At 37.2% G+C, this 17150-nt stretch overlaps 1 protein-coding gene across 1 annotated transcript in view; it reads right to left on the bottom strand.

Annotated features, from left to right (window-relative positions):
* Positions 1-16864, bottom strand: part of LOC140236285 (uncharacterized) — a 68321-nt gene extending 51457 nt beyond the window's left edge. The window contains exons 1-2 of the mRNA XM_072316240.1: positions 16719-16864; positions 12881-12957 (exon numbers count right to left, since the gene is read on the bottom strand). Of these exons, the coding sequence (XP_072172341.1) occupies positions 12881-12957; positions 16719-16801 (160 nt within the window). The 5' untranslated portion in view covers positions 16802-16864. The remainder of the gene's footprint in view (positions 1-12880; positions 12958-16718) is intronic.
* Between the last annotated feature and the right edge of the window lie 286 nt (positions 16865-17150).

The raw sequence follows: 17150 nt of genomic DNA, 5'->3' as shown, positions 1-17150 counted from the left end.
AGTCTATAATGTTCGGAACGATTGTATTCTTTATCTGGTATGTGTTTGTTGTTGTTTGCCATTTTCTTCTCTGTTGTCATGTTTGAACATGTGTTATATCTATCTTTTCATTTATGAAGCGCCATGAGCACTAAAAAGTGGACCTGTGCGCTATACAAGTAGCCACTATTATCATTATTATTATCATTGCTACTTCTACTACTATTACTACTACTACTACTACTAATAATAATAACAATGATAATACTAATACTAATTGAACTCTGCAATACATCTTGTAAAACTATGTCTGCTGATTCTTTAAATCCTTTACATGTATCAGTGTTTTTTTGTGAGTGAATATATGCTACTGTCATACATTGTATAGTACATGTGTGAATAATGTGCACAGCTATTAATATTTACCAGGTACCATATTTTTTCCTTTCATTGATTTCACATTTTTCACAGAGGAAGACATTCAAAACTACAGAAGCACTCTGAGAGCGCAGACCTCCGCCAAGCATGCAGCTCATTTCCACCACTGATCTTGTTCTTCCATAGAAGTGATTTCCACCCATACATACTTATAGCATTGTGTGCTGAAAGTCGCCCAATTTCCCAATATAGAAGCCTTTGTTACGTCATAAACCCTCAGCTGCACAGCGCGCCTCGCCCTAGCAGAAACTAGAGCACGCACTAGTGCGCGCATGCAAACCTCAAATACGCGCAGCCTGAACTCCCAAGTTCATTGACCCTACCTGCCAAAATATCAAAAATCCTTCATAAATTCCTCCAAAATTCTCAGATCACTACCAAAATTTGATCATCTGTTACTTGTATCAATCTAAACCTTTCCTGCAAGTTTCATCCAAATTCGTTACCTACTTTTTGAGTTATTTTGCACACAGACAAACTAACTAACTAACAAACAAACAAACCAACGGCAACGAAAACATAACCTTCCCCCTGGGCAGAGGTAATAACACAGTAACAGCAGATTTGTGACAGAAAAAATCTACTTTATCTGCAGATTATCCTATCATTGTTTTGATAGCAGAAATTTGATTTGATTTGATTTGATTTTATTGGTTCCTGCATTATATCATTGCTCATGCAGATACATAAACATATACCATATACATTAATGGTACCATACATATAAATGGATATACATGAACACTAATTGCTGACAAAATGAGTTTTTTCATTACCTTCAGAATATACAGCAATACATTTCTTCATTGCCTGTACATAAATGTCCAACAGAACAGTGATGCAATGAATAACGCAGAAGGGCTACAGCTTAAGCATTGCTTGATTTGCATGCAGCCCTCGTACATAATACATAACATATAGGAAAATAGGGAAGGGATGACTTGCATAGAGATAGGGATAGGATAAAGGAGAGAGGAGAGGTCTGTCTGCTTTCACTATTACACAAAGTTAGAACACCTGGATCTCTGAAGAGCAAAGCATGGCAAAGTATTTTCTCACCGAGGTACAGGTGAACAGTTACAGGTCATGGTCGGTTACATAACATTACGCAATAAATTCAGAACAACGATAATTCCACGAGGGAATTTCATATGCAATACAATTGCATTGACATTATAAGATCACTGATATCCAGAGAGCAGCATTGTCTTTACAGCTTTCTTGAAAGAATACATAGACTTTAAAGTTCGAATTTCTGAAGGAAGAGAGTTCCAAATATCAGGTCCAGTGTGTCTGATAGATTTCAGAGCCATCACTGTTTTAGGATTTTGTAGATGAAATTTATCAGATTGCCTTGTGGGATAAGAATGTATATCCTTGTTTAAATGAAATAATGAGAAAAAAGAAGATGGCAACTGACCGTTATACAAACGAAACATAAAAAGTGAATTTTGCAAAAAATTAATATCATTTACCTTTAGTGTTTTTAATTCTACGAACAAAGGATCTGAATGGTCCCGATAACCTGAATTGGTGCATATATACGTATAGCTTTCTTTTGCAGAAGCAATATACTGTCAATGTGACTTTTCGCAGTTGCCCAAACAATGTTACAATATGAGATGTTCGATAATATCAAGGAATTATAAAGCATAAATAAAATATTCTTTGGGACATAATACTTAAGCTTACAGAGTATACCAACGTTACGAGACACTTTATCTGAGATATATTGCACATGAGCATTCCATTTCAAATTTTCATTGATATATATTCCAAGGAATTTGACACTTTCTTTTTGTTCCAATAATATACCATCCACCATAATATTCAAATGGTGCATTTCATTTTTATGCTTCTTATTGTGAAAATGAATAAAATTTGTCTTTTTTAAGTTGAGTGACAATCTATTGCTCTTAAACCATGTAGATAATTTCGGCAATTCAGTATTAAGAGTTCTTAAAAGCGACTGAAAATCAGAATTGGAACAAAATACATTGGTGTCATCAGCGAACAGAATATATTGCAGTAACTTAGAAGAATTTGTGATATCATTTATATACACTAGAAATAGTAGTGGTCCCAATATGGATCCTTGTGGGACGCCACAATGTATAGGTAAAACTTCAGAATTTACCGATTCATAGTATACATATTGCTGTCTATTCGATAAGTAATCATCAAACCATTCCAGTGGAATGCCACGAACTCCATAACAATGTAATTTGCGTAAAAGGATAGTGTGGTCAAGAGTGTCGAATGCCTTGCTTAGGTCCATGAACACACCAATAACATGTTTTTGTTCAGCTAAGGCAGTCGACACTCTGTCATACAACTGGGCGAGTGCCAAATCAGTAGAATGAAATTTCCTGAAACCATATTGGTCTTGGTTCAGTACATCATTTTGTAACAAAAAATCATACAGTCTGTTATAAACGAGTCTTTCTATGACTTTAGAAAGACTAGGAAGAATAGAGATAGGTCGGTAATTCGAAACAAAAGAAGAGTCATCTTTTTTGTATATTGGAATAACTTTTGCAATTTTACATGCGTTCGGAAATACACCAGTTGACAACGACAAATTACAAATATGTACTAAAGGTGTCAGTATACTCCCAACAATTTGTTTTAAAAGAGACGTGCTCATTTCATCATGACCACATGTATGACTTGATTTTAGGGAATGCACAATATCAAGGATCTCACTAAAATCTGTTGGTTTGAAAAATAATGAATTATCGTTTGACGTGCCCAAGTACTGCGAGAAATCTGTCTGTGTATGATCAATCTTAGAAGCCTGACTAGGACCTACATTAACAAAGTACTCATTAAAACAACATGCTACATCTTTAGGATTACAAAACGTTTGTCCATTATTCGTAATTTGAGATGTTGACACCTTCTTTTGCTTACCAATGACGTCATTAATAACCTTCCAGGTGGCTGACATATTTCCAGTAGCATTTACAAAAGCTTCCGTATAATACATTCTGCGGGAGAGCCTAATAATCTGTGTAAGTTTATTTCTATATAATTTATATCGATTAACATTATCTTTATCAGGATACCGTAAACTACTTTTATATAAAACATTTCTTTTCTTAATGGAACGAAAAATTCCCTTTGTTATCCACGGATTTTTGATTTTTTTATTGTTTTTCTTTTCAATTGTGGGGATATGTTTGTCAAAATAAGAAAGGAATATATTCCAGAAGGTGTCATAAGCACTGTTTGGGTCTGCAGAAAGCAATACATCATCCCACGTTTCCGTAATTAAATCATCGTTCAGTAATGATATATTTTCTAGTGTGAATTTCCGCTTTTTCTTACGTTGTTTTTGCTTAACATAAGAATTCTGTGTGTCGCCACAAATGAAAAATATAGGTAAATGGTCAGAAATATCACTATACAAAAGACCAGATTTCGAATAATCTGTGTCAATATTCGTAAAAATATTATCGATCAACGTTGATGAGTTGACCGTAATTCTCGAGGGCTTATCAATTGTAATATTACAAAAATTTGCTTGCAAAATATTGCAAAATTTATTTCTAAGAATATGTTCTTCTCTCGAGAGATCAATGTTAAAATCACCCATAATATATACATCTTTGTTTTCTTGGTTAATCAGCTCTAATAAGACATCAAAATTATCCAAAAATGAATTACTATCTGTATGAGGGGGCCTGTATATTACACAAAGTATTATGTTTTTTCTATTATACATATTAATTTCCACACATGTGCAATCAAATTCATTTCCATTGTACATCAAATCAGGCTGTTCTTTACACTATAACGTGTGTGATAGGAACAGGGCGACTCCGCCTCCTCGTCCGCATTTTCTATCAGAACGGACAACAGAATATCCATCAATGTTATATAAAGGGGGAGATTTGTCGTTAAGCCATGTTTCGGTGATACCAATAGCGGAAAATTTCATATTTATCGTAGACAATAATAATTGCATATTTTCATAATTTCTTAACAGGCTGCGGGCATTGACATGTAATAAACTGAAAGAATGCTCATTATTAATAAATTCTGAATTGAACTCGTCAGGTAAATAATACCGACATTGGACATTTTTATGTGAATATGAATTAATTTCATCCATATTTAAAACAAGAACAACACATGGACCATGACATGTTCGTGAACATTTGCATAAGAATTGATGAAAGCAGACAAGAAGAGATGGAAAGAATATAGCAAGTCATACAGAGAATAGATTATTTACAAATTACTCTCGTGAGTAGGAGCCGCATCGGACAATTGAGATCTCACAACATAGATCGTTGCTATATCAACTCTCCCTGCAGACAATATACATCAGAAGTCAGATTGTATCTTTGGAAATATTCTATATACTTCATCATACACAATGTGATATTTGATATAAATTTAACTATAAACTCATAATATGTACATAATCGCGGTATAGACTTAGAGATTGACAGAGAAAGGAAGGCAGAGAGGTGGATAATCGGGGAAAGATAGAAGTAGACATAAAGAACATGATTATGACATAATGAATGAGTTATTGAGAAGGAATACAGAAGTCATACCGAAGTGATCTAACAGGAGGAGAGGAAGTTGTGCGGGACTCCTGTTTGGTTCCTCCATTTCCCAGCAAAGAAGCGAAGCTTCACGCCGTTCTTGTACAGCTCCTGAACGGCTGCGGACCACTTCCTCTTCTCAGTCAGATCGTCAGCAGTGAGGTCATCTGTCATGAAGTACGCTTCCTTTGCGAGCTTCAGGCGCTGATTCTTCATGATGTCGACTTTCTCACGGTACGACAGGGTTTTGAAGAGGATGTGCCTGGGTCGATCCTTGGTTGCTTTTCCATCACGGTGCGCTCGTTCTACCTTGATGTTAATCCCAAACTTCTCCTTCGCGATTTTCTCGACGAGAGCTGGGCAATCCTCGTCGCCGGTGGTGGACTCGGGAATACCCACGATGCGGATGTTGTTGCGCCGTGAGAACCTTTCGCTCTTGTTGATTGCCGAGTTGTGCTTCTCCACTTCCAATCGCAGGGCACCAACCTCCTTTTCCAGCTCGCCCATTCTTTTCTCTAGCTGTTGATTCCTGGTCTGCACCTCCGTCACTCTCCTGCTCTCAAACTCGATCGCCTGTCCCAGATGTGTCTCCACCTGTTTGATGTTCTCTATTAAGGATTCCACAGCTTTCTTTATCATCCGCTCGAAGTTCTTTGTTGCTTCGTGGAAGTAGCTGGCAATTCCTTCAGGTGAAGTTACGTCAGCTCCTTTGTCATGCAAATCTCTTGATATGTCGGGCACGTCAATGGTATCGGATGCCAAGGGTGCTGCCGCTGCTGCTGCAGTGGTCTCGGGATGGTTGCTTACCCGGGGTGGGCTGGCGGGCTTAGTTGTGGAGGCCCGTCTTCTTGATAGCGGCGTAGAGTTCTTTGGAGAAGGAAGAGTGGCGCCACGGTTTTCCACCCCAAAATCACTCTTCCTATCGTGCTTTGCCTTCCTTGGCAGCACCTTCCTTGTCTGGGTACTCATTATGATAAGCTGATATAGCAGGAGGTGTCAATATCAGTATCCAAAGATAGATATCCAAATGAGATTCGGGAGAGGTGATATGGTGACGTGTTACTCGCAGCTGGCGGCCATTTGAAATTCTAAAGAATTTGATACGGTTGGGGTTTTAGGTGGTATGGAATTGTTAAATGGTATTGTTAAATTCAAGTATCAGAATGGCTAATCACTTTCGACATCCAGCTGAATCCCTGCTTGGCAAACTGCTTGGCACACTCTCTTATTGCCACAAACTAGCATTAGACTAACATGAAAACATATGAGTGGGACTGTAAGGACAGCAGCAATTCTGCTTAACCCACCACCTAGGCTTCAGTTTCTGTACCCGTTCACATGGGTGAACCGACATTTAAGAATTTTTAGCTGGCAGAAATGTATCAATACATTGCTTTGAAAGTGATTGCTATACAGAATCAGAGCGTATGTGAGTTTTGTCCTGGCAGCTCATATTACAGGATATAACAGTAGTTGTTGAATTCATGTTCATGGAATACAGCAGTGAACACAGAAATGTACACATGCACGTTACATGATCAGGAGTTGATATTTTCACATGTTGTTAGATTTGCGAATATAGTACCCAGATCGGAGAATTCCCACAAATAACCCCAGGAAAACAGGTACGGTATGAAGTCTCATTAATACAGATTGTCTTTGATGCATTTGAGGTGACAAAAAATGATGTCAAGTATCAAAACTAAATGCAATTTCGTAAAATTTGCTTCGTGTTTGCTCTGTGTTGTGGGCTGCTCAGGTGCAGCCCTGTCGCGATTTATACAGCGACTGGGCTGTGTATTGTTAGTGTACAGTGTATTTACATAATATGCACAGCCCTGTACAGTGAATTTATATAATATGTATTATGCACAGGCCTGTCACATCATTATCACAGCAAGTCATGACTGTGTATAGTTAGTGTACAGTGTATAAAATGCACAGCCCTGTACAGTGTATTTACATAATATGTGTATGCACAGGCCTGTCACATAATTATCACAGCAAGTCATGACTGGTACTCTCAGTGGTCTCAGTCTGGTGGCCCCTGGCTGGGCCCCCTGCCTTGGGCCAGCACTTAGGCTCCTGGCCTCGGCCCGGCCTTGGGCCCCGTGGGCCCCTGGGCCTGGGCCCACTTGGGCTATGGGCCCCTGGGCCTGGGCCCACTTGGGCTCTGGGCCCCTGGTTCCGGGCTAAGGCCCGTGGCCTTGGGTCCGGCCTTAGGCCCCACCATTGGCCCGGCTGTACTTTGTACATGGTCTATGTGAAATCAGGCTTGTCTGTAACTGTATAATTACAAATAATTACAAATAATCACAAATGCTCAACAGGTCCATACTACATATGGGTCAATCCATGTCAAATCATCCAGAGCTTGTCACCCGACCCCCTCCGATTTTCTTAAAAATCGCACCAAATGTTCCCCAAAGTGTCTGACGGAAAATCCCAAAATATTTTACCCCAAGGTCAATTGGTTGCTAAGATACAGCCTCACATAGCAACCGGTGCGCATTCCAAAAAATTAGTTAAAAGAAAATTAGGCATTTTTGATTGACTATTTTAGCTTGGATATTTATGCAAAAGTGTTCATTATCTGGAAATTGAGAGAACTTTATAGTCTTTGCAAGAAAAACTGACTGTGATGCGAAATTGACTTTTCGTTAACGTGCACGAGGTCACCGAAAATGGTGTTAAATGTTAATTTTGAACATTTTAATGCATATTTAGAAGCTAATATCTTCCACATTTCATCACCTTAGGTTCTAAAATATTATGCTGTTGAAGGCTTTGACTTGCTCAGTAATTTTGAAAAAAATCGGCGCATTCATGATCACCGTTTTTACGGAGAGCGCCCTCAAAGTTGACAAAAATGAAAAATGTGCCAAATTCAAGGTCACGGATCACCCTTCGTCCCACCTAGGAATAGCATCAATTTTTGTATATTGATAGACATTTACCTATATTATCTTGGGTTACCAAAGAAATTTTGCTCCCGAAATGTTCAATGGCAAATTTACCCCACCGAAAATGGTCGTAAACGGCCAAATTCCCACGTAATATCACATATTGGGTTTAGAGGACATTTCAAATGTCCACGCTTTCAAAATGAAAAGCACTAGCCCTGTGATATTTGCAGTAGGGATAGTCTGTTATACATATTTTAGTAATACATACCACAAAACACTTTTATTACATAATAATGACCTTGAAATTTAATCCAAAATTTGATAAAAAAAAACAATAAATCGCTCCATTTTCCTCATTGCACTGCATGTAAATGTGTTTTGAAAGACTTTTCACAGAGCAGTATTTCAAGAATTATGAAAGCTGACATTCTACCATATTAGGGTGCTAAACTATTTCTGCTCATCTTCCAGATTTAGTGTCAATTTGATCATGAATGTCATACCCTTGACCTTGAAGTGCTTCTAAAAATAGCTGTAAATTTGTTAACTACAAATTACACACACAACAGGTGTTTTATGGCATGATATACTTGTTATTCTTCCACAAACACAGAAGCTTTTTATGATGTAAATGTTATAAACTGGAATTAATCTATACGTGTTTGCGAGATATGTTACAATTAATTACTCTGTTCTGACAATGACCCTCAATTTCAATCAAAAATGGGGATGGTAATATTTTGTGATTTTGTGTGCATTTCCTATGGAAAACAGTGCTTTTTGTGGTGAAACTCACAAAAACTTGACCATTTTTACTATCTATCACTTTGATTGGTTAATTCTATTCTAGTTATGGTAGAAAAGTGGGCTGTGACAATTTCCAATAAAAAAAAAAAACATGGTTATGCTGCAGAAAATAAAAACAAAGAAATACATAAGAAATTCCAAAAAAAGAAAATACATAAGAATTGAAATGATTTTGAAAGTTTTCATTAGGTACAGAACAAATTCCCCGAAAAAGAAGACTCTCAGTCCTTTTAATGTGCGTTTTACAGGCTAGAATACGAATTTTTTAATGTCCATAATTATCAATTATTATTACGTACTTTAATACAGGTCTTTATGGAGAGGAATAGGCATTTCTCATGATTTTGAAGGTCATAAATTGAGGGTCATTGTCAGAACAAAGCAATTGATTGGAACATATCTTGCAAGCATGTATAGATTAATTCCAGTATATAACATTTACACTATAAAAAGCTTTTGTGTTTGTGGAAGAATCACAAGTGTATCATGCCATAAAACACCTGTCGTGTGTGTACTTTGTAGTTTACAAATTTACAGCTATTTTTAGAAGTACTTCAAGGTCAAGGGTATAACATTCATGATCAAATTGACACAAAATCTGAAAGAAGAGCAGAAATACTTTAGAACCTTAATATTGTAGGCTGTCAGCTTTCATAATTCTTGAAATATTGCTCTGTGAAAAGTCTTTCAAAACACATTTACATGCAGTGCAATGAGGAAAATGGAGCGATTTATTGTTTTTTTTTAATCAAATTTTGGGTTAAATTTCAAGGTCATTATTATGTAATAAAAATGTTTTATGTTATACATTACTAAAATATGTATAACAGACTATCCCTACTGCAAATATCACAGGGCTAGTGCTTTTCATTTTGAAAGCGTGGACATTTGAAATGTCCTCTAAACCCAATATGTGATATTACGTGGGAATTTGGCCGTTTACGACCATTTTCGGTGGGGTAAATTTGCCATTGAACATTTCGGGAGCAAAATTTCTTTGGTAACCCAAGATAATATAGGTTAATGTCTATCAATATACAAAAATTGATGCTATTCCTAGGTGGGACGAAGGGTGATCCGTGACCTTGAATTTGGCACATTTTTCATTTTTGTCAACTTTGAGGGCGCTCTCCGTAAAAACGGTGATCATGAATGCGCCGATTTTTTTCAAAATTACTGAGCAAGTCAAAGCCTTCAACAGCATAATATTTTAGAACCTAAGGTGATGAAATGTGGAAGATATTAGCTTCTAAATATGCATTAAAATGTTCAAAATTAACATTAAACACCATTTTCGGTGACCTCGTGCACGTTAACGAAAAGTCAATTTCGCGTCACAGTCAGTTTTTCTTGCAAAGACTATAAAGTTCTCTCAATTTCCAGATAATGAACACTTTTGCATAAATATCCAAGCTAAAACAGTCAATCAAAAATGCCTAATTTTCTTTTAACTAATTTTTTGGAATGCGCACCGGTTGCTATGTGAGGCTGTATCTTAGCAACCAATTGACCTTGGGGCAAAATATTTTGGGATTTTCCGTCAGACACTTTGGGGAACATTTGGTGCGATTTTTAAGAAAATCAGAGGGGGTCGGGTGACAACTTTTCTGAAAATTGGATGATTTGACATGGATTGACCCATATAGGACTATATGAATATATGAATATATGATTATATGAATATATGAATATATACAATGTATGTGAATATATATATTATTATATATGAATGTGATCAGGCATTCTGTTACAGTGTCAGATCTGCGGTCATTCATATATAGCAAATTTTATGCATGTATAAATGGCATACATTCATGTGTACAGTATGCTACTGGATTGAACCAGCCAATGGAGAATCATAGAATCAGCCAATACTTGAAAGACATCTACAGTTCAATGACTCATTGCTTGTTATTATGAACTCTGTAGAGGTATGCAGCCCTCTTCAAATGGAAAACATACAGTTGGCTATCAAACAGAGCTTGCAAAACCATCAACAATTTATTGAGTTGGATTTGTGTGTGTGTGTGTGTGTGTGTGTGTGTGTTAGAGCTATTTGGCTTGTTTCCTTTGCATGCATCATCACAAATTCCCGAAGTCTGAATAAAGTGAAACCAAGACCTTCATATAGATGTGCTGCATTGTAAGGTGCTGGATCAGAGCACTACCATAAGATTGACACCATGGCGGGAATTGTGCTATTAAGTGTACTATCCTTCCTGGTGCATTTATGTTAAAGTGTACCAATACCCTGAAAATCACATTTTAAACTAGAAATGTCACTATGGCGACTGATACCTCCACCATAATGCATGATTCTCCCAATAGGTGTATAGTACAATGTCTTCACAATGTGTGATGACAGTTTCACATAACTGGCAAAATACTGATATGACAGGTTTGTCAGAAATGTATTGAATGTTCACTTTCCTCAAACTGGGTTTGCTATAATTGTCTATTAGAGTGCAGGTACACATATTTGGGGGATTGAGGATTTTTACTTGACTTCTGACCGACCCTGTTATAAGTTTATGCATTGAGTACTTTTCAAGGTATGAAGAAAGAGTGTAATTACAGTACAAAATAGATTTTTTTTTTAATTTAAACCTGACCTTTGATCCTTAACCTTTGACCTCTGACCTTCTGGCTGGAAATTTCCTGGAGAATCTCCATTAGGTAATACAACATGTATATACGTTTTAAAACTAATAATGCAAGCAATATACACTAGTATATGAGGGAAATAGTAAAATTTTGAGGAGTTGACCTTGACCTTTGACCCCTGACTACATACTGACCCATGACCCCTAAATTCCCTAGATAATCCCTGCCAGTCAGTACATGCATATGTACCAAGTTCTATGAAGATACATTAAACCATTTGCGAGAAAAGTGAAATTGCAACATTTTCACCTAACCTTTGACCTTCTGACCTTTGACCTTATGACATGAAACTCTCTCTGGAGAATCTTTACGCAGTAGTACATGTCTACACTAAGTTTCAATAAAATACCTACGGGCACTGCATAGATATGGGGGAAATAGCAACATTTTTAGCATTTGACCTTGACCTTTTGACCTTTGACCTCTTGCCAATGTCACTAAAATCTCCTCAACTAATTGCCTCATAATACATCATCCTTGGACCAAGTTTGCAAGTTTGGTGAAAGCTACTTCATCCAGTTTTGAGTTATCACGTAAACAGATAAATTTTAGGATTTGACCTTGATCTTTGACCTTTGACCTCTGTCCGATTTCACTAAAAAAAACTAACATGTAATTGTCCCATCATACATCATCCTCAGACAAAGTTTGGTGAAATTTGCTCAATCCAGTCTTGAGTTATCGCGTAAACGGATACCATTTCATGATTTGACCTTGACCTTTGACCTTTGACCTTTGGCCGATTTCACCCAAAATCTAATCAAGTAATTGCCCCATCATACTTTATACTTGGACCAAGTTTGGTAAAATTCCAGTCAATATTTCTCAAGTTATCGCGTAAACGAATGCGGACGGACGGACGGGCGTACGGATACACGTACAGACGGACAACCCGAAAACATAATGCCTCCAGCACCACTTCGTGGCGGAGGCATAAAAAAAAAGGGGGGGGATTCATTTACTGGTGTCATACCTTTCAGATACAGGGTTAATTCTCAATCCTGCTAACAAGCTATGACATACCATAAACTCTGATATTTTCGAGCAATTTTGCGCTGGGCAGCTCAATAGACATATTCTGAATTCGCACTGTGCAATTGTCAACCCATTCAAAATGTGCAGATAAAATTGTGAAGATATTTTTGCGGGTTTCAGAATTTGCAAATGTGCAGACAAAATTATGAAGATATTTTGCTGGTTTTAGAATTTGCAATAGCTAAAAGTAGTGTGAAAAATTCAAAAATTGTTGTACCGTGACAAAATGGCACCAGAGACCATCTAGAGTCCTAAAGCTTCCACAGCCTTCAAACAACTGGCTGCTAACATTTTGGGAAAATTACTTTATAATCGAATGGACAATATCAACTTGGCTATAGAATTATGTTGAACAAACTTAAAGTAGATATCAAACACATATGAAGATCCATTCACAAGCTATATTTGTTTCTATTTCAATTAAATGGATGAAGAACTGTTTGTATGGATGCAAATCAATCAAAAAATGAAGAATGAATGATTTTCTCTCACCTTCTCTGTCATCATATCCTGATGCTACTGGAACACCAGTCACTGGGTGGACCCATGTTGTCAGCCTCGACTCATCACTATGACATTCATACAATGTAAATGGGAAATAAATTGAACTTGATTTATCGAGATCATTAATTGATTGAAGAGAATATCTACCTTTAGAGTTAGTTTGTGTGAATAGAAGCACAAAAAAGAGAGGAACAGGAGAGGGAAAGTAAATTCTGATCAAAACTAACAAACTTATGTTTTGTTTTGTTTTTAAGTAAATAATGAATCAAGCACAAAGTGGCAACTCCTTAATTTATTACACCTGTGTATGTGAGCTCATCTTCTACTCATTTGCACTGTACATGTATAAAACTCCATAAAATCTCTCTCCTTCTCATTCCCTCTCTCTCCCTATTTCTTTATTGATGATGGAATGTATTGTTTGTATGCAGGAGGTTTACAGAAAAAGACTTGTGTGTGTTCAATTTATATTAATTGATAGGAAAATGAAACTTTTGTATTTTGTAGTACAAAGCAATGGTGGGTGGGGGTACAGCTTGTACAAGACATCACAGAATTGTAATTTCATGTTTGACTGATGAGGTCCTCAAAAACCATATATTTTTCAGCTTTCACCAGAATTTGTTCAAACTTTTATTGTCCTGTTCCCCTGATTTTCTGCTTCTAATGCCACAAACTGATTTTCAGGATTGACTTGTCCTTTCATGAAATCATGTTATCCAATCCTACAACAACCAGAAAAAGAATTCAACATTTCTGTCACTAATACAATGTAGCTACACATTCCATGTTGGGCGCTACCTTTTAGCATAAAAGGCCCAAACACATACACTGTAATTGTCTTTTTTGTTTTCATCTTCTTTCTTTTTATTGCAATGTACAATGTATATATGCGTACGCTGAAAACTCAGCACTCAAGCTTTCCAAAATGCACATTTATGCCAAAACAATGACTTGAGTTTCCCAGATCACTCTCACCAGGGAGGTGTCACCCCCCCCCCCCCCATTGAGGCAAGTTTTAACTACCAGTAATCTACTTCTCTGATTTTTCTGTTTTCATACAAACATGATATCAGGATGGACTTTTCCTTTAATATTATTAGGGATGTTTGGCTATAAATAATAGCATACATTGTAATTGAATTTTACCAAGCATTGCCATATCATACTGATGCACTGCATGTGGCAAATCATCAAAAAGATTCCACATAAAATTAAGAGGACCCAATTTTTTCAGCACTATCAGGATATAATACTTTGCAATTTGTTTAATTTTTATCATCATACACAAGAATATTACAAGGTGTACATTTTGCATCCTGGTGCAAAGGTTGATTTTTGAAAAGCATTCTTTCTGGTGTGTGTTTGTGTGCAGGCTTTATACATTCAATTAACATAATGCATTCCAATAAGCCCAATCTAATCCTTAAAAGAAGATCAAAATTAGTAAGAATCATGTAGGAAGGTTAAAGGGATGGTACAGTACTGGTGGAGATGAGAATTGGGCTCTTAACTTTTTGCGAGATACCAAGAAAACACTTATGATATAGTACAGAGCATACCATTTTAAGAGGAATTCAAAGTTTATTTGATGAAAATCGGGTTTGGAAAGACTGAAACATCCAAAAACAAAGTAAAACAAAGCGATCGTAATAAAGTGTGGGTCCCACACTTCATTTTGAATGATACATCGACTTTAATGTTGTTATAATACATGCATTGATACAACCCCAGGTCTTGTGATTAAATCATTGTTTACATTTTTTTTAAATAATGTAGTCTAACATTCCCCTAACATAGCTTCAATTATTTGAACAAACCACTCAGACTGGGACCAGTGAGGGTTAGTCCATAGTTACATACTGACATCAGTTAGTAACACTTTGAAAGTGCAGCTCCAATCACGCTCCTAATTTGTCAAATATGAACGTGCAAAGAAAAACTGATCTACCGTGTGCACATGTTGCATCAAATCTTCATTTTTGGTAAGTTGTGAATTGTGTCAATATCGATAACAAGAAATGAAGTAAAAATGAAGATTGTCCTCTTTTAGTCTGAGGTGACAAAAATGATGTTATGAATCAAAACTCAATGCGATCGACGTGCATCACTTTGTGTTTTGGATCCCTCCATTACAGCCCTGTCACATTGTGTACAGCGTCAGGAGCCCTGTGTACATTTTATTACTGTGACAATTCTTCACTCATTGATCCACTGCCTATGTATTTTGGCTGTGAAGGATGATAGTTTCTCATCTCATTGACTAGATCTAGAGTCAAATGCTCACAATGTCTGTATAAAAAATAGATCATCAGAGGGCAATCACAATTTTACACTCTAGCTGGCAGCCACATAGGGATGACATGAAAAAAAAAATGTACATTTCATTTTATTTTTAATTCATTTTATTGTTTCCGCATGGTACAAATAATCACTTTCAGAAATGGTTCATCATAATTCATGGCTGATTTTGCACATGAAAGGTAAGCAAATCATTGTGACAGGGAAGGGAGATATACCACAAGGGTAGGCCTAGGGCCCTAATAAAAAAAAAAAAAATGCATAGGCCCTAACATTAAAGGACAAGTTCACCTTCATAAACATAAGGATTGAGAGAATGCAACAATATTAGTAGAACACATCAGTGAACGTTTGAGGAAAATTGGACAATCGATGCAAAAGTTATGAATTTTTGAAATTTTTGTGTTGGAACCGCTGGATGAGGAGACTACTACAGCTAGTTGTGAGTCATTTATGCGTACAACAGTATAAAGAAAATGTAAAGAAAATTCAGCATATTTTCACTTTTTTTCGCATAATAAAAGAGCACTTGACTTGCCTCTTTCTAAAGGTAGGCGGAATAATATTACCCATAACATTTGTCGGTAACGATCGAGTCGGGGGAATGTGTACTTTTTTCAAAAGATGAAATTTTGTGAAATTCTCTTTATATTTTCCTTATATTGTTGTACGCATGTGACATCTAAGTTATTCACACACTGCAGTAGTCTTCTCATCCAGCGGTTACTGCACAAAAGCTTCAAAAATTCATAACTTTTGAACGGATTGTCCGATTTTCCTCAAACTTTCAATGATGTGTTCTACTTAATATTGCTACATTCTCTCTATCCATTTGTTTATGAAGGTGAACTTGTCCTTTAAACATTGAGGTCACTAACTAAGTTTAACCCATGTAGGCCTCCTAGTAACTAGGTACCCTAGTCATAGAACCCTACTTTCTGAAATGTTTATTGCTAATCAACATGATCAATGCAGCTTGCTTGAAGCAAAGAGTGGTCAGAGGTGAAAGAGAGAAAACCTGGTCTAGAACCCTCTAACGTTAAAACATATTATACATATAAACATAAGTGTCTTGTCAAGCTAGATCATAATATCCCCAGTCTCGGATCTCGCATCCAACACGACTCTGTGACCGTCTTTCACCAGCCTCAGGAGTCACTCTCACTGTCACCATCAGGCATCAGCACTACACATCAACACTGCCCAAACAGAGATAGTTCAAGCATCAATCACAAACACCAATAACATAGACATCTAATATGCACTACATTGGAATCCATACACTTAGGGCCTGCCACACGTATTTAACCAGATTGCTGGTAGATGAACCGTTACAAGCACTTCCAATTGCATGGTTTATCAAAGGCACGGATTGAGCTGCTCGTGTCGCGTCGTCTGTGCCTGTGGGGTAGGTCGCCGCGTAGCGTATTATGAGTGGTAATGCTTCAACTGCAAGACTGGTCTTACCAGTTACATACATAAACGGAGTGATCTACAACCAGAAACGAAGCCAATTTCTACTTACTTAATGAAGAAAACACGTCCATCGGACGTGACAGCATACTTCCATGGAGCAGGTAACTCTTCTGTTCTTAGCCTCTCCGCCATGGTGGAGAGAATTCGATTAAAATAAATGGTAAGACTGTAAACAATCCGATCTAATTACTCATCGTGGAGTTCGTACCTTGACAGCTAACCTTCAATGCATTAATGTACAACAACCCGATATCTTCCGCATAACATCGGCGCGGGGCTACTCGCGTTCTTGGATAGTACACACACACACACTTTACACGAGTGGCTGCACCGACCATTGCCCGAGGCTTCCCACTGGCGCGCCGCCGCGCCGTATCGATTGAGTGCAGGGGGGCGTGCGTCTGAAATAATCCTCTGTTCTTTTTCCCTCCATTCGTTCCCAAGTCATAGATTATGTCGCATCTCAGTGAAGATTTGAAAT

The sequence above is a fragment of the Diadema setosum genome, chromosome 12 (assembly GCF_964275005.1).
Source record: "Diadema setosum chromosome 12, eeDiaSeto1, whole genome shotgun sequence".
Taxonomy (NCBI): domain Eukaryota; kingdom Metazoa; phylum Echinodermata; class Echinoidea; order Diadematoida; family Diadematidae; genus Diadema; species Diadema setosum.
The sequence above is the reverse complement of the archived record's forward strand: the minus strand, read 5'-3'. Positions and strand labels throughout refer to the sequence as shown.